The sequence below is a fragment of the Anguilla anguilla genome, chromosome 3 (genome assembly GCF_013347855.1).
Source record: "Anguilla anguilla isolate fAngAng1 chromosome 3, fAngAng1.pri, whole genome shotgun sequence".
Lineage (NCBI taxonomy): Eukaryota > Metazoa > Chordata > Actinopteri > Anguilliformes > Anguillidae > Anguilla > Anguilla anguilla.
In genome coordinates this window covers 43,896,763-43,914,700 of record NC_049203.1, presented here as the reverse complement: position 1 = coordinate 43,914,700, position 17,938 = coordinate 43,896,763, and the positions used below count along the sequence as shown (strand labels likewise).

Below are 17,938 nucleotides of genomic sequence, written 5' to 3'. Positions count from 1 at the left end.
CCAAAATATTCAGGCCATCTGAGGGCTGTATTGTAATGGTCCACCTGACTTGAAAACATCTGAAGTGCATTGCAGTAGGCTACTCCAAACTCCTGTCTCTTAGTCTACAGTGTGTGTTTTTATGAATTTTCCATTTAATGACAATTCATGCAGTACAGTATAGACATGTCATCAGACACATCTTTAGCCAATTTTATTTTATTACTACGATTGTCTAATTTGGGTCAATATTATGACCATCCATTATTACACGTTGAATATTTATTGTATATACACACAAAATGATTCACACATTAATCTTTATAATGCACTTTATAATCTTGATATATTTATGCATGTTTGTGTGTGCCCCTGACAGGCGGGAGTATGGGCTTAGCTAATACGCCTACATGGTGCACAAAGCACCTACACCATCCTGTCTGTTACACATTGCTCATTACAATCTTAATATTACACCCTAGCGATTAAACTGTGACATTAAAACCAAGTTTTGGTTGGTCATAATGTGAATGCTGGTTTTAAGTCATGTCCAAGTCTCATTGTTAGGGCACAATATTAAGATAGTAGTGTGCATCAAAATAGCAATTCTCAGACAATTACCATGACCAGACTTCATTTTGAGACCAACTCGCCCACACGGGCGCAAGGTCATTTACTATTTTACCAGCGTAGGCGCTGGACGGGAAAATGACAACTGCGTCTGTCTGACACTAGCGAAGACATTACGCGGGTTACTGCTGCATTGTGCTGAGTCCAAGCTAGAGCCCAAAGTGTTTGCTTCTGAGTCAACTAAAACAAATCTTTGTCCTGATTATGAACAAATTTTTTATTTATGAAATTTTTTACAATAAATTTAATGACTGGTTCCTACAGACATGAATTGATAAGGACCAAAGTTAGGATGGGCCTGTCTACGCAGAGACCGAAGCTTGCATAGGTCCCTGTGGAGAAAGTGTCCAGGATGGGTCTCTGATGTTAAACGGGATGCACGTAAATGCTGATACGTCAGATCTGTTTGGACCAACTCTATCGTCAGAGTCCACAGAGACCAATCCTGGCCTCTGTCTCCACGGAGACCCATCCTGAACCTTGGTCTCCATGGAGACCCGGTGCACAGGCAGCACAGGGTGCGCACAGAAAGTGGGAGGCTCAGGAAGAGCGCAGTGCTGAGTGCTTATGTGGAGGAGATGCCAGGGTCCAAAGAATCCTGATAAGAGCCTGTTACATCAATTTCATCTACCTGAGATAGTGTATGTGACAGTTAATATTAATAGAACTGAGAAGACAAGTAGATGGCACCGTGTGGCTGTGCTGTGGGTGACATGGTATCAGGGTGTCCGCATTTGTCTGTGCGTGTGTGCATGTTCCTCTCTGTGCGTGTGTGCATGTTCCTCTCTGTGCGTGTGTGCATGTTCCTCTCTGTGCATGTGTGCATGTTCCTCTCTGTGCGTGTGTGCATGTTCCTCTCTGTGCATGTGTGCATGTTCCTCTCTGTGCGTGTGTGCATGTTCCTCTCTGTGCTTGTGTGTGTCTGCGTATGCGTGTGTGTGAATGTCTGTGTCCATGTGCATGTGTGTGTATGTCTGTCTGTGTGTGCCTGTATTTGTGTGTACATCTATGTGTGTATATGTGTGTGGGCATGTGTGTATGGATCTGTCTTTGTGTGCCCATATGTGTGTGTGTCTGTGTGCATGTGTGTATGTGCCTGACTGCGTGTGCTCATATTTGGTATTTCTGTGTGCATCTGTGTGTGTGTGTGTGTGTGTGTGCATGTGTGTGTATGATGTGTATGTGAGTGGAGGTTTATGCATACACAGGTGTGGATATTTATGTGTTCATATTTGTGTGTTCATGTATGTGTGTGTGTCTTTTTGCACATATATGTATCCATATTTGTGCATGACTGTGTGTGTGAGTCTGTGTGCTCCTGTGTTCCTCCCCTGGAACAAATCACACCTGAGAGCTGCAGTTTGCCCATCACTGATCCTGCTGCAGCATTGTTTCTAACATACATTTTACTGCCTGTATTCTACCATCTTCGCTGGTTACCTGTGTGCAGTTCACCTGCCCCTCTTCTCTCTCTCAAATTAGTTTTTTTTTTTTTTTACAATAGAACTGCTAAAGCAGTAAATAGTATGCATATATGACATTAACAACAATGCTTCCCAATAAAGCACAACTAACACTCACTCCCCCTCCTACATACACAGATACATTCTTCCAACCTTTAAAAACACCCCCTTCTCTTTCTTTCACTCTCAACTTGTTTACCTGACTACCTCTCTCTGTGGTTACCTTTGTCTTTCTACCCTCCCCTCTCTCCCTGACTCTCTCTCTCTCTCTCTGTCTCTCTCTCTCTCTTTCTCATACACACTCTTGGTCTTGCTCAGTGGTTAGTGTGTCTGTGTTTCAATATACTCTCTCTTTCTGCAGTATAACTCTCTGTATTTTCTAAAGCTGTCTGTACCGATATTTAGGTTCTGTACATCACCTCTCTCTCTCTCTCTATGTCCCTGTGTCTTTCTTTATACCTGTTGCAGTGGAGGGCTTGAAGGTCGTGGAGATTGAGAAGTGTCGCAACGACATTAAGAAGCTCCGTGAAGAGATGGCCTCCAGAAACAACAGGTCAGTAACATTGAACTCTCAACCCTGACCGTTAACCTCCATGTTCTCTGCCCTCTTTTTTGTATATCTGTCAGTTGAGGTGCACTCTCTGAGGGGGGCAAATTTATTCCCACAATAGAAACCTTGATTCTGTGGGGATTGGGAAAACTGGCTCTACCCTTCCCAAATTTCTCATAAATCTGGTGGCTTCCATTGTTTTCCAGTTGCCTTTAGAATAAGAACTAGAAAGGCATGTAGACACATGCAGAGCATGCGGGAAATCATAGTCATTAAGCCATTGCAGTGGCTCTCCCATGGAGAGTGAGTTGTAGATTACATCTCTGGAGTCTCACAGAATATTCACTAATTTGATACAGTACGATGGCTCATACGCATAAAGATGACAAAATAAATTGAATGGACACTTTTCAGTGAAAAATTTGTGTTAACCATTCCTGCATTTCTCTCCTTTTGCTTTGTATTTAGAAAGATAATATTGAGGAAGGCAGGGAAGCATAATAGCATGCTTAAGCAATAACTCACGACAGACAGTGGTACAATATATTGTGATTATATCACAGCTCAAAGTTGTTGTGTGTGTCAGGCCACAAATCCCGTAGCTGTGATATAATCACAATATACCACGGACTGGAGTGAGTTATTGCTTTTATAAAATGGTTACCAAACATGATAATATAAATATTATAGATACAATCAAAATGAAGCCATTTTTATTGACAATTTCATTACAAGAATAATTAAAAGTAGTTCCCGGCTGGACAAACATGTGCACAGGTGGTTGCTATGCAACTTTAGTAAACTCTCTTTCATTCTGCCGAACTAGCTAGTAAACAAGCTAGTGTTAGTGACCTAACAAGAGTTTATGCCTTATTCATGCTTATTTGTACGTTCCAATTGATTGTGCAACCACTGCAAAACTGTCCAACATCAGTAGGATTTATTGCGTAAGTCTATTCATTTTGTTAGGTGTAGGAGACACATTCCTTGGCGTGGTGAAAATTCTGCTCCACGTTCTCTGGTCCCTGAGTTTTGGCTCCCTTGTGCCCACTTACGGACATAATCTTTCTCACCTCAAGGCACGCATATAGTTACAAATGTTTTGTGACTTGACTTGAATGGCTGCTTAGCTGCGGAGTGATAATTGAAGTAGAACTGTAAAGAAGCATTAGACATCATAGCCGTGGTATACAATTATTATGCCACGGCTATTAACCAGTCAGATTGCGAGATTTGAAAGCTACCCGTTTTATAACCTGATATGAAGTAAGGACGGTATGTAACTCTGTTGGGGGTGAAGCCAGACAATATAGGAGATACATCAACAACCTCACTCCCACGCTCACAGTCAGTTAGAACAGGAGTTCACTGGAGTTGACACCTATACTTAGAGCACAGGAGGTAATGTCAAAGACAGGTGTCAGGTGACACTCATTACACCTTATCAGTGTAATAAGACACTGTAAGATCTGACTTGCATAACCTTGAGTGAATTCTTAAGACAGAACATCAAAGAACAAAAAATTTCCAGAAAACTGAATGGTAGATTCCCATTTGCTTGTGAGACAATGTTTGCTAAACATTAAACTAAACAAGTTGTTATAAAAAGTTAATTTAGTCTTCGAAATATCAGAAAGCATACATCCCAAAAACAAATTTAACAATGTGACAAATGAAAGGATTAAAATAGCATATTTCTTTAACATTGCTATAATTCCAGATAAAATTGTAATGAAGGACCATGTAGTACTTCCAGAAAGCATTTACTCCCTTAAACTTCTACACATTTTGTCCTTTTACACCCTAAAATGGAAATTAATTGAACATATAAAATTCAACACCTTTATTGTGCATCACCTCTTATTTTATTGACATGATTTACATTTCTCATTACAGAAGTATTCACCCCCCCAATACTACAACACTGGGGAAGTTAATACTTTATAGGCTTTTGGGAGCTGGCATAGCTCTTCTTGGATATATATCATATATCTGAAAACTTCCATTTAAATATGTTTTAATTTCACTTTGCAACACAGCAAAAATAAGAAATAATCAATGAGGGGTGAACATTTTCTGCTGTACAACATTCAAGGGTCATCCAGGAAATGGGGAAAATGTTCATGCTCGTACCATTACCCTAACTCTCCTGAAGTTTTTGGAATGTTCTGACAGCTAAAAAGTGTTTGATTGATTGAATGTTTTCTTGATCTATTGATTGATTGGTCGATGTATTGATTGGCTGGTTGATTAATTGGTTGTTGCATTTATTGATTGGTTCATTTCTCCTCATTACAGTAGTTTCCTGGATGATAATAAGAAATTGATGCCACGCAGAGATGTCCCTTCTTACACAAAGGTAGGCCATCTAGACTATACCACACCCAGACAGCGGGGAGTCAATCAAAGTTTGTCCTTTTTTTTAATCTTACCTCCAACTTACCAATCAGTCCTATTGTTATTTTTAACTGCCTCATCCCCCAACTGGCTTAGCCTTTATTTTAATCTAAAAACTGGGAACATAAACTTGTAATTGATCTGCTGTGAAATATGAAATGACTGACTTGAGAGGTGACAGAAAACAAAACAAAACTTGAATAAGCTTGGACGTCAGTTTCTTATCCACCTCGAGTCAAAGAACACCTCACTGTGTAACTCAACCACTACGTCAAGACCCCTCTACAACAAAAGAACTGCACAGACGTATACCCCTGTATAAATACCGATTGGCTGGATAATTCGAGTGACTGCTGAGCATGCACATAATGGTAGGTCAAGGGTAGTTAAGGACAAATATTCTTGATGTCTCCAAATGAAATGTAATGCCTGTTATAGCACTCTAATTTTAAAAGAATTGGAGGACTGCCACTGGCATGCTGCCTCAGGATTCCACCAGTTACCGAGGGGCAGTCACAGAGGTCGGGTTCCAGGTTGGGGTCAGGGGTCAAGAACAGATGTGTGTAGGTTGGATGCAGTAAAGGAAGAGTTGTTAGATTGCCACTCACAGCCAGGTGAACATAGTAGGTTTCTGAACATTTGACCATTTTGGTATGTATGTAAGACAGCCAGGTGTGTAAGTTTCATAGGTCATGGTGTGTTGTTATAATAAACTGATTGACTGATTGATTTATTGATAGATATGACAGGTAGGTCCACAGCCAGTTGTGTTGTTATGACAGCTCTTGCTGCAGCAAAGTGTGTGACAGTCCAATGTACACTGTAAGTATGACTAACCAATGTGTAGGTATTACAATCAGGTATTTAATTTCAGTTAGGTGTGTTGGCCTGCCAGTCCAATGTATGGGTTGGATGGTGAGGTGTGTAGATACAACATCTAGGTGTGTTAGTATCACACTCAGTTGTGTTGGTCTGATAGCTCAATCCTTAGGTGTGCCAGTCAGGTGTGTTGGTATCACAACCAAATGTTGATACCAGAGAGCTGTTTCTATCACAGCCAGGTGTCTCACTATCACTGCCAGGTGTGCTGGTATCACGTGCAGGCATTAGAAGCTGCCCTACAGCCAGGTGTGCAGGTGCGGCACTCGTACAGGTGTGGGGTTAACTAGGAGCTCTGTCACCTGCAGTACAGGCTCTCGCAGCAGACCATAGATGCCCTCAGAAAGCCTGCTTTCGACATCTGGCTGTGGGAGTCCAATGAGGTAAGAAAAATGACTTCACGCAACCTTGCATTTCTCTTTTTTATTTGTCTGTCTCTCTGTTTGTCTGTGTGTCTGTCTGTCTGTCGGCCTGTCTGTCTCGTTCCCTCTCTCCCGTTCTCTCTCTGTCAGTGTGTCTGTCCGTCTGCGTGCCTCTGTCCGTCTGCATGTCTATGTCATCTGTCTCAGGAGGTAGTGGAGACTCTGAAAAAGCCCATCTTCAATGTGTGGCAGTGTGAGCATCATGAGGTAAGAATGATAATAACTAATTAGAGTTGCAGAAGGAACTCTTGAACTGGCATGTATACTGTATTACATTTGTGAAATTGTATGCATATTGCAGGTACATAATCTCCTTGCCGAGACATATAGAATAAATGGTATGCTATGCTCTGTGTACATGACACAGTAAAGGTGGAGTTGGTGGGCAGGTATGGTGCGGCTTACTATTGTTGGCATGCTATAGCATGAGTGAATAAGATGAGTCAGGTAAAGGTGAGTTCAATGAGTAGGCAGAAGTAGGTAGGGTGAGGGTTAATATTCTTGGCTGTGATCCAGCTAGGTATTTATCCTAGGTTATGGACGCTCAAACATTGCCCTGGTTTTCTTTTCTCCCAGGTAATTAACTGAACAATTAGTTCCACTGATTGGCCCGACTGTCCTCAAAATGACTCCCAGGTAAAGGGGAGGGTGTAAAACCAGCAGTTATTGGACCTGGAGCACTGTGATTTGAGTAACAGGGTCCTAGGTAAATAGCCAGGGTAGGTAGATTAAGGACTAACAGATTTTGCGTGTTGTAGCATGGGTAAATACATCTGATAAAGGTTGATCGAGCTGGTATAGTAAGGATTAGAACACAGGAATAATGAAAACTGCAGTGGCATTGGAGTAGTTTTGTGACAAAGGTGAGAACAATTACAACTCATTTCCAAATATTGTTCGAAAAACAAAGCAGTACTTGTCCAGTTCAACCCATTCAGTCAATGTAGAAATATTAATCTCCTCATATGGACAAGTTTAAACTAAGGATCAAGTACTGGCTTACATTTAAAAGGAAACAGTTAAAAATTCCTGGTGATTAAATTCAATCACATAATGTTTAAACCGTACGTATTAAATTAATTGCACATAATCTCTTTTAATCTAGACTATTTTTTATTACCCTACCCCTGCTGCAAACCATGTTATTATTATGAATAGGTCTAGCCTTCTGCTTTTAATTTTTTTTGTGCTGGTGATATTACTGCATTTTTAAGTGTTTAGGCTGGTTTAAGACAAACCACAATCTAGCACAGCACTAAGACTATGCTGCTGCCACATGTATGTGGTTCTAATAACCTCAGTGAAGCATGTGGCAGTGTGGGAATACTGCTGTCAGTCATTGTTAGTGCCAATTGACGTATTAGATGTCCCCGGTGGTATAATGTGAACATTTTCAAACGTGTGTGATCAAAGAAGGCTGTACTGACCTCATGCTGAAGAATGAAATGCAATTGAGAAAGCTGGAAAAAGAAGAACTGAAGAAAAATAATGGTGACCCTATTCATGGTGTGATTATTAGATGTTGTACAGGGCCATGAAAAGGTATTTGCTCCCTTCCTGATTTCCATATTACATATTTGCCACACTGAATGGTTTCAGATTTTTAGACAAAATATAATATTAAACAACTGAAGGAAACTGAGAAACACAAATGAAAAAAGGTATCAAACACCCAAATCAGGCAAAGCTCTCGATTTACCAGTTGATCTTCATGCCTACTCTCACCTGTGGTCATGAGCTAAAGGTGGTGACCAAAAGAGTGAGATTGTGAATATAATGGAAGAGTATCACCAGGGAAGTTATCCAGCGTATAGTGAAGTCTACGGGTTATTGACTTCCAGCAGTCATTGAATGCAAAGGATTTGTTACCAAGTAGGAAATATGACTTTATGTTAGTTTTTCCCATTACTTTTGCTCCCCTAAAATGAGGGAGCAAAGGGGGGAGGGTTGCTGTGTATAAAAAGGGCTGGTACTCCTACGGGGATCACCCAATATGGATGAAAATACTCTCGAAATAAAGCTGACAGTCTGCACTTTAACCTCACATTCATTGTTATACTGCAAATCTAATGTGCTGGAGTACAGAGCCAAAATAACAAAAATTGTGTCACTGTCCCAATACCTTTTACTTTTGCATTTAACTGTACTTGTATGTACCTCTCCAATATTTAGGGGGTAGGAACGGTCGTGCCAATACAAATGAACAAAAATTAGGTTAAAATTTGAAGGAAAAAAATAAGTTCACTAATCTGTGCAGAAATATATGCAGTGTGTTGCCCTCACAATTTATTTCAGATATATGGCAGTGGGCAAACGTTACAGGATGAGGAAGTGACCTCATGTTGTTGCATTGTCACCAGATGCTGAGTTGCTTAGAACATATGTACCATGACCTGGGCTTGGTGAAGGACTTCAATATCAACCCCATCACCCTGAAGAGGTGGCTGGTAAGAAAGGCGGGGCCAGGGGCCTCAGAGTTGTCTGATTGGTTGGTTCATCCTAACATATCCTAACCTGACAGTACTGCCAAACCTGTGTCACACACTAAGGCAAGACTGAACACTAAACCTGTGTTGCTCACAACACACCCAACCTGTATCCCTCATGTTTCTGTTTAACTCAGGGGACTGCAATCCTCATCCTAGAGAGCTGCAAGGTGTGTCGGTTTTGCAACAAGCTCAGCTCTTAATTGATCAAATAAAGCAGTCGATTGCAGTTATCTCACATGAAGTAGTTCCTGTATCCTTCTCCCCCTGACAGCTCTGTATCCACGACAACTACAGGAACAACCCCTTTCACAACTTCCGCCACTGCTTCTGTGTCACACAGATGATGTACAGCATGATATACCTCTGCAGTCTGCAAGTAAGTTCACACTTGTTTCCTACCCTCATGTCTGTGCACTCATAGGGAGCTGGTGTGACTCCACCCTGAGAACTGAACTTCAATGCTGCACGCATTAACTCTGGAAGCTCTATTTGTTAAAGGATGTTACAACCCATAACTCACCTGCCTTACAATAACCTGGTGTACGCTATTGGACGTACCATGAAGCCACCTCAACAATAACCACAACTCAAAAGAAGACCCAGTTAAGCAAAACTGGGTCTTCTTTTGTGATATATAAAATGCAAGAAGGCTTTATGATATAGCAAAACGGTGTTAGATCGATTTGTCCTAAAGGAGTCCTAAGCATATGTACAGGTTCAGCGCAGGCTGCAGGATCTCAACGGACAGGTAGATGTAACCCACGCAAGATGGTCCTTCTGTCTAAAAGTCCATCCTGCAGTTCCTTTCAGATGTTTTGAGTTAGAAATTGGGGTAATCGCTACCTATCCTAATAATCTGCACTCTTAAATAACTTTCTATGACTAAAACGTAACACAAAAGTTACTATTTGTGACTTAACATGTTATAGAAGAGTTTATAAGCCAAGATGGTGTTGTCAAGATGAGCAGATTGCAGACAACAGACAACATGGACTGTACGCAGAAGGCAATTCCGAGCTGCAGGCCTCAGACTCAGACCTACTTAAAAAGATGCACTTAATCAATATATATTCTGGCATCTTCTTAATAACGTTGCTCAGCGACGGTCCCGGCGTCCTCACCACAGGCATCCTTTAGACTGGTTGCCAAGCAATGGCGTGCGTCGTCTCTCGGGTGCATCTACGGATCCGCATCTCTGCGACAGGTCCGTGACGTCATTATGTTTGTCTGTAGGGGAGACAGAAACAAACGTGGCAGCAACAAAACACAACGCACAAAAAACACTGGGACGTAACAAAGGAGATCAGTAAATCCAGCCAGACTGGTGGATTTATGATCATCAGCATCTGGCTGTGTGGATCAACCTTACATTACCATTCAAGCCAGTAAATTGTTGTCCCGCAATGAAAGTTAAAGCGTAAAGGTTATGCTTTTGAGGACTGTCAAGAATTTTAACTGCTTCACACCTTCAATTACTGTGCTGTGTTAAAAGCCATTAAACAAACCACTGATGAAAAGCCAAAGCTTTTATCTCTCTCGTTACATCTCTCTTGCACTCTGAACATCTCAGATAAAGTATCCCTCATTTTCACTCTTTATTGCTCGCCATCTGTCTCTTTTGGTCCACTTTCTGTCTTGTTTTATCTATCTTATGTTCTTTTAAAACTAAGGAAGTCTTTTTAGGACTGAACTGCTATTATTGCTATTATTGTGGTTGTGACACATGTCCATTTGAATTGAATGCATTATCTCCTTTGAAACACATTTATATATCAATGGCCATACAATAAATCATTACAAATACTGTACTCTGTATGTATGTGAATATATGTGAGGGATTGTATTAGAATCAAAGCTTTCTGAGGTCTAGTCATTTCTTGTTCGTGCAGCAATGTGAGGTTTTTTTCTCCTGTAGCCACCATCCAATTTACCGTCTAGTAACCAACAGAAGTACGTGGCATAAATGATATGTAAAGACATAATATTGTACACCTATGTGACTGATAAATAACAATAGGCATAGACTTTACTTTGTTTATTTTGTTTTGTTTTGTACTATCTCTCTCTCTTTCTCTCTCTCTCTGTGCGCTTCCATGTTGTGTAGGGCACAGAGGCAATCATGTATTTTTTAAAGAGTCATCAGCAGTATAATTGGCTGAGTCATGCTGAGTCACTGCCAACTGGAGAATCTCAAAAACAAACAGCACACAGTGAGCAGCTATGGGCTCCCACAGAGCCTGGAAACATGCAACAACCAGATGCAAACAGCCACGCACAGTACGCAAACACGCGCAGCACATCTCTGAGCGGGGTGAAGGAGGTTGGGAGCTGAAGGACGAAGCAGTAATCAAGTGCTATCGTGCTCACAGGAAATTGGCAACAGCAAGTTTGGCCTGTGTTGTCTTTAGAGCCCTGGTTGTTTTTTCTGTCACGCAAGTGCTTTAATTATGGTAGTTGATACAGTGACCAGATGGATCCCTAATTCCTAGGGCTCTTTATGAAACCGTCTGTTTTCTATTCCAGTTTGAGAGTTTGAGAACCCTCACCCCACCCCCAGCACCCAAGGTATAGGGGAGGCATCTGGTCTCCCGCATTCATTTTGTCCGTTTGTGACTGTCCTGTGGGATGGTAGATCTGCCCCGGGCCATGTGGGAAGGCGAGTGGTACCATTCGTGTGTTGAATGATGTGGTCGATGAGAGTGCTTCAAATTTCAGAGCGGTGAATGATGCATTAAACTACGCGGTTGAGGAGTTATCTTGTGTGGCTGTGAGATATTGACCCATCTGTCCCTCACTCACAGGAGAAGTTCACTCAGGTGGACATCCTGATCCTGATGACCGCTGCCGTGTGCCATGATCTGGACCACCCCGGTTACAATAACACGTAAGAAAGCCCTTCATCCTCACCGGGCAATAGGAGGGGCAGCAGGGATGTGGGTGCTGCCCACCAGAGCTTGGCGGTCCAGAAATTCAAAACCCTGCCATGTGTTTCTTTCTCCCATGAGCTCAACCAGCTGATTTTACTAATTAGATGTACCTCCTGGGTGGAAAAATTGTGCTAATTAGCAAATCCAGGTGCTTGGGACAAAATACTGGGGCGGACCTTTGCTTTTTGAACCTGTATTTTCCACCTCTGCAGCCTGTCCCCCTTTGCTTCTGTCCCCTCCCCTTCTCTCTTGTCATCAGTCTTTTTGTCCCTCTGCCTCTCCTTTCTGATCTTCAGCATTACTCTTCCCTTTCTAAATATCTATCTCACATCTCTCTATATCTATCTCTATATATCTTTGTTAATTTTACCTTCACTCTTCCCTCTACCAGCCACATATTTTCTTGTCCTTGCTCATTCCTCCCTCTTTTTTTCTCACCCTTCTATATTCTCCCCCTCTCTCTAATTATTTTTTCACCTTTTACTTATTTCAATTCAATCTATTCTCGTCTTTAAATTCAGTTTCAAGGTTGCAAAGCAATAGCAACAACAGCAAGTGATTACATAACTGAGCTCCATGTTGGGGGAGAACAATCATTAAATGACTAATTCTGCCTCTCCTGTGGACTCAGGTACCAGATTAATGCGAGGACAGAGTTGGCGGTGCGCTACAACGATATCTCTCCGCTGGAGAACCATCACTGTGCTGTGGCCTTCCAGATCTTCTCCCAGCCCGAATGCAACATCTTCTCCAACTTCGACCCCGAGGCCTTCAAACAGATACGCCAGGTGGGTGTCTATGTATGTGTGAGCATGCACATGCTATGTGTGTGTGTGTGTGTGTGTGTATGACAGCACACATACGTGGATGAATTCATTTCCTTGGCATTAATTGCATTCTATTAAACAATTTCATTATACTTTCTCAGTGGTGTATGTATTTGTCTGTGTGGTCTGTTCGTATACTGTGTACAGTAGGGACATTGGGGGACTAACAGGCCCTCCATAGTGACTGAACAGCCTTTCTCCTGTCTCAGGGAACGATAACGCTGATCCTGGCCACAGACATGGCCCGACACGGTGAGATTCTCGACTCCTTCAGACAGAAGGTGGACAGCTTTGACTTCACCAATGAGGAGCACGTCACCTGTGTGAGAACTCTCCGTCACCACCCGCGCAGACCTTACCTTGGCTGTGTTACCTGTGCCTCATGCTTTTTCTCTGATGGCATCACATGCTATTGCAAAGCCAAGTTCTGTGCATTGACTGTGCCGCTATGACGGGAAAATCCTGACTGTGCAGATGTGCAACACTGTGTCTGGTGCATTTGTTTTGTTTCCCTGACTGTGTTGCCCTGTGCATTCAGTGTATCACTCTGTGTATATTATCCTATGTTACCCTATTTAGTATCTGGCTATAATACCCTGTGTTGCCCTGTATATTTAGTACATGACTGCAGTATGCTGTGTTGCCCTGTGGGTTACCCTGTGTGTTGCCCTGCCTGTGTTGCTATGGGTTTCTGACACTGCTGTCCTCCCCCAGCTGAAGATGGTGCTGATTAAGTGCTGTGACATTTCTAACGAGGTGCGGCCCATGGAGGTGGCCGAGCCCTGGGTGGACTGCCTGCTGGAGGAGTACTTCATGCAGGTGAGAACCCCACCTCCCTCTCACCTCACCCGTGTCTCACTTGTACAGTAACGTACTTCCTCTCACCTGCGCAGTACACCTGCCTATCATATGTGCAGTAACATACTTACCTCACACCTGCACTGTAGCATACCTGCCCCACACCTGTGCGGTAACATACCTGCCTCGTATCTGAGCAGTAACATAGCTGTCTCTCACCTGCACAGTAACATACTCACCTCTCACATGTGCAGTAACTCACTTTTTACAACCAGCTACTTAAATGTCTCTCAAATTAGTCATAAAGTACCTGACTTTCACCTGTGCAGTAAATCACCTGCCTCTCACTTGGGCGGTACCTCACTTGCATCTCTCAAGTGCCTTACATTCATGTCTCACCCATGGGGAGACTCACCTGTCCCTTGCCTATGCATTCAAGGGGCAGTTCATCCAAAAATGTAATTAAGCTATGTTTCCGCTTACCCTCAAGTTTTCTAGATATCACCCTGATACAGTGGACCTCAAAGGGACAAGGTTTTTGTGGCTTCAAAGTTTGTGGCTTGAAAAAAAACCACAGCAGCAAAGTGTCTTTCCAAATACAATGCCACAGTCACTCACAAACATCCACAGAGCTTAATTCATGCACGGTTTCATGGAAAACTACTATTTCTACCAAAGTACACCAACTGTGTATATCTGCGCAAAGTCTCAACCAAAGCACCTCAGTATTCTGGGGCGCAGTTTCAACATTTTAACAATGTTGACACTATGCCCCACCTCAGTGTAAGCTGCAGCAGATATCTAGAAAACTAATCAAATCTCAGCGAAGCTATCTAAACTATCTTTAACTCTTTAAGGTCTCTGTCCTCCTCAGTGGTATCTTGTACTTCTCTATAACATGTGTATAAGTTCTATAAATTGTGTACATATACATCAATCCAGCAGCTCATCTATTCATGCTGGGCTGACTCTTCTTCTTTGCTCTCTTCCATCTGTCCAGAGCGACAGGGAGAAGTTAGAGGGGCTCCCAGTTGCCCCTTTCATGGACAGAGAGAAAGTCACCAAACCCACCGCCCAGATCGGCTTCATCAAGTTCGTCCTCATCCCCATGTTTGAGACTGTCATGAAGGTGAGACAGGAAGCGGTAATGACGCATTGCTGATGTAATGGTAAATGGTGCTGATGTAATAGTATATGGTTTTCATGTAATTAGACAGGTCAGCAATGTACAAATCTTCTTGGTCAAAACGAGAAAAACACTTGAAACGTTTTTCTAATTTACATTGGAAGCCCTTCCTCTGCTTCACTATGTGATCATTGACCACGATATTCCAGGTCTGCGTGTGTCAACTGGTCTCTGAGTTTATACCTTGCCAATATTTATTAACAGTCACTGTGGTCAAGCACTCAGCCACAGTGTGCAATCTGTTTAAGGCTAAATGCGTGTGTTTTTCCGGCTGTTTTCCTTTTGTTGTTATTGACTGTAATTACTAGTGTTTGTAAGGTTGCAAGGTACTGTCAGAGGTCAATCTCTGTCTCACACACACTGCACTCATGATCTGCCACATACACATTAAGAAGCAAACACACAGAAATGCACGTTTACATCATGCATTGTGAGTGTGAGCACAGAAACATAACGGTATCTGTCTCCCCTGCTTTTCTACTCTCTCTCTCCCTACTTTCCTTCCTTTCCTCTCTCTTTCTTTTTCTCTCTTTCTCTATCATGCCAATTTTTCCCTCTCTTCACTACCTAATTTTGAACAGCTGTGATCATAATCAAGCTCATTTCAGTTTTTGATTGTAGTCAGTGCTGATCCATTGAACGTGAAGTAGACTGCTGCTCATTTACATTCCAATGAAGAGAAGTGCTTCGTGATTACATGTACAACAGAGCCAAACGAGTGAAGCAGGACTGTAGTGTGGATCAGTCTGTCACGACACGGGGGGCAGGAGCAGGTGCGAAAGTGAGCGTGCTCAGAACCACGCTTGTGGCTCCTTCGAGCACGGCTGGTGCAGGTCGTCTCCTGTTGCCTGCCAGCGACTTTTTGAAAGGCACGACTGGACGCGTCATCTGCAAAGGAGTGCCTCCCACACTGCCACACGTCAGCATGCTCTTACAGCGTCCTGATCACAGTATAATGGGTGAATCTCTTTGCATTGTCCTTTGCTGTCACTTCTGTGAATGGGAGTGGACACCCGTGAAGTAATAATAATGTTATAATAATCTTTGTTTATATAGCACTTTTCAAAACAGAGTTACAAAGTGCTTTACACAGAAATAAAATTATAATAATGACATAAGACTATTCTACTATTACCCATAAGACTAATAGAAAGAAAAGAAAATAGAAATAAATATTAAAAGAGAAATAAAATAGCATTAAACAAGAATAGAAAATGAATTAGTCAAAGACTAAAGGAATGCCTTCAATGAAAGTCTGTTTTAAGAAGTCATTTGAATGAGGACACAGAGTTTCAAAGCCTGATTTCCTCAGGCGGGCTGTTCCAAAGCACAGGGGCCCTAACAGAAAGAGCCCAGTCACCATTAGACTTCGCAGGACTTCGTAACAGGCAAGAAGGCCCTACCTGAGGATCTCAGACTGCACGTTGGCACAATAGTAACTCAGAGGTGTAGCTAGGGACTGCACCATGAAGTGCTTCAAAAGCAATGAGTACATTTTTAAAGCTTAATTACACCCAAGATCACCTTTTTCACTGTTAATGTGTTTATATGCCTACTTTATAATGAAAATCTTTAATCCATGCTGTTTTTTAAACATTTCTGAAATAATATAATTTGGCAGAAAAAACGGGTATAATAGGTCTTGGTGCCGGCCTCTAACATTTGAAAAATGTTTTCTGCATTCCACTTTAGCCCATCGTGATGTCGGAGTACCTCTTTAGAGATATTACCCAGTCATACAAATGTCAATTAAGATATCCAGCCGGAAAATTCTGGCCACCCACAAATTCTTCCGTTTACTTTTTAATACGATGGAACACTGCCGGCCCTTGATTGGCTAGATTGATTAGATTGGCACGCGCCCATGCACACACACACACACACACACACACACACCCATGTATGCGCATTTCCTCAGGCTGTTGTGGTACTACACTACAGCACTACACTATTGTCAATTGCTTTGAGTTTGAATGAGCGAGTAGCCTCAGTGAATGAATAACAATGTTGACAGTGAGGATAACGATGATGGTCACAGTGACGATGATGAGGATGATGATTAAAGACTGGTTTGTAGTTTGTCGCTGACCCTTTCAACAACTGTCATGCGACAAAAATGAAGGTATCGCACTACGTTATGTATATACTTCAGCTAAGGGCTGCAGGGAGGGCTCTGTTGTTTCTATGGTATCAAGACGCCAAACTGCTGATGTTTAGGCGTGGCCGACATTTGTGGAAATGTGGCGGCATCTGGTGAAATTATTGAGTAATAGAAGAGGAAGAAATTTTTTATCTACATTTGCTTTTTAAAAAATGGTGTGAATGGAAAAAAGAAGGTGGTCTGTCAGTCACATTCCCCAAATAAGGGAAAAACAAGGAAAATATGCTCTAGCCCTACATTGTACTTGCAGCACTTGATTATTTATTCCGACATTTTGTCTATCTCCTTTATGTTTATCAAAACCAGTCAAAACTCAAATAATGAAGCGGAGTAACAAAAAAAAAACATATCCATGACAATGAAGGGGAAAATATGTCACTTTTGTCGTATGCCGATTGGAGACATAATGGTGCATAATTTATGACCTGTCTGTGCCCCTTCCCCTCAGCTGTTCCCCCAGATTGAGGAGGTGATGGTTCAGCCCCTGAGGGAGTCTCGGGACCGCTACGAGGAGCTGAAACAGATTGACGACGCCATGAATGAGGTCATCGTGTGTGCATGCCTGTGTGTGTGTGTGTGTGTGTGTGTGGATGTGTGATGAGAGAACATGCATAAGCGTGTGTGTCTGTGCATGTGTGTATGTGTGTGCATGTGTCGTGTATTAGGGCTGTCACTTTTTCCAAAAATTGAGTTCACAAACAAATCTCATAAATAAGGGGAATCTGTTACAATTTGTTTGATTTTCCTACTCTCAAAATTTCAATAAAACTTTGCCTAAATGTGAAATTATTATGGGCCAGTTTTAATTTCCCATTAAACCTTTAGCAAAATAGTTTAAACATGCTGTGCTATAACTAAGAAATGAAGACAATATTCTCTTTAGTTTAAACTAAATAAAACCAGGGAAGATCAAAACAATGCTGATGATGCCATCACTGAAATGACTCGGTAGATCAACCATTGCTCAAACGAAAGATAAACAACGCATGAGTCCATCATTAATTCAAAACAATGGCATGGCTTTCTTACACTAAAGGGAACAATCTCCTTTGGAGGGGGAAAAATGTCAGCCTTTGGAGGATTCATAGGGCAGTTATAGCTTGCATAGCTTGCAGACGACTTTCTCCTTGATTATTGTTTTGTCTCCAATGACAGGGAACCAATAATATTTCTAAATGGCACTTTCCTGAGGTGCGGTGGAGTTACAATTTTTCTTGGCTCCTCCATTTG

General features: G+C 42.0%; 1 protein-coding gene across 2 annotated transcripts in view; it reads left to right on the top strand.

Moving 5' to 3' along the window:
• Positions 1-17,938, top strand: part of pde9a (phosphodiesterase 9A) — a 41,173-nt gene that overhangs the window by 21,635 nt on the left and 1,600 nt on the right. The window contains exons 7-17 of one of the 2 annotated variants that reach the window (XM_035409261.1): positions 2,541-2,625; positions 4,921-4,981; positions 6,411-6,527; positions 8,681-8,767; positions 9,081-9,185; positions 11,611-11,693; positions 12,368-12,524; positions 12,773-12,886; positions 13,278-13,382; positions 14,362-14,490; positions 17,157-17,252. In XM_035409261.1, coding sequence (XP_035265152.1) covers positions 2,541-2,625; positions 4,921-4,981; positions 6,411-6,527; positions 8,681-8,767; positions 9,081-9,185; positions 11,611-11,693; positions 12,368-12,524; positions 12,773-12,886; positions 13,278-13,382; positions 14,362-14,490; positions 17,157-17,252 — 1,139 coding nt within the window. Of the gene's footprint in view, positions 1-2,540; positions 2,626-4,920; positions 4,982-6,206; positions 6,282-6,410; positions 6,528-8,680; positions 8,768-9,080; positions 9,186-11,610; positions 11,694-12,367; positions 12,525-12,772; positions 12,887-13,277; positions 13,383-14,361; positions 14,491-17,156; positions 17,253-17,938 lie in introns of both variants that reach the window. The other variant, XM_035409262.1, reaches the window with a different exon arrangement.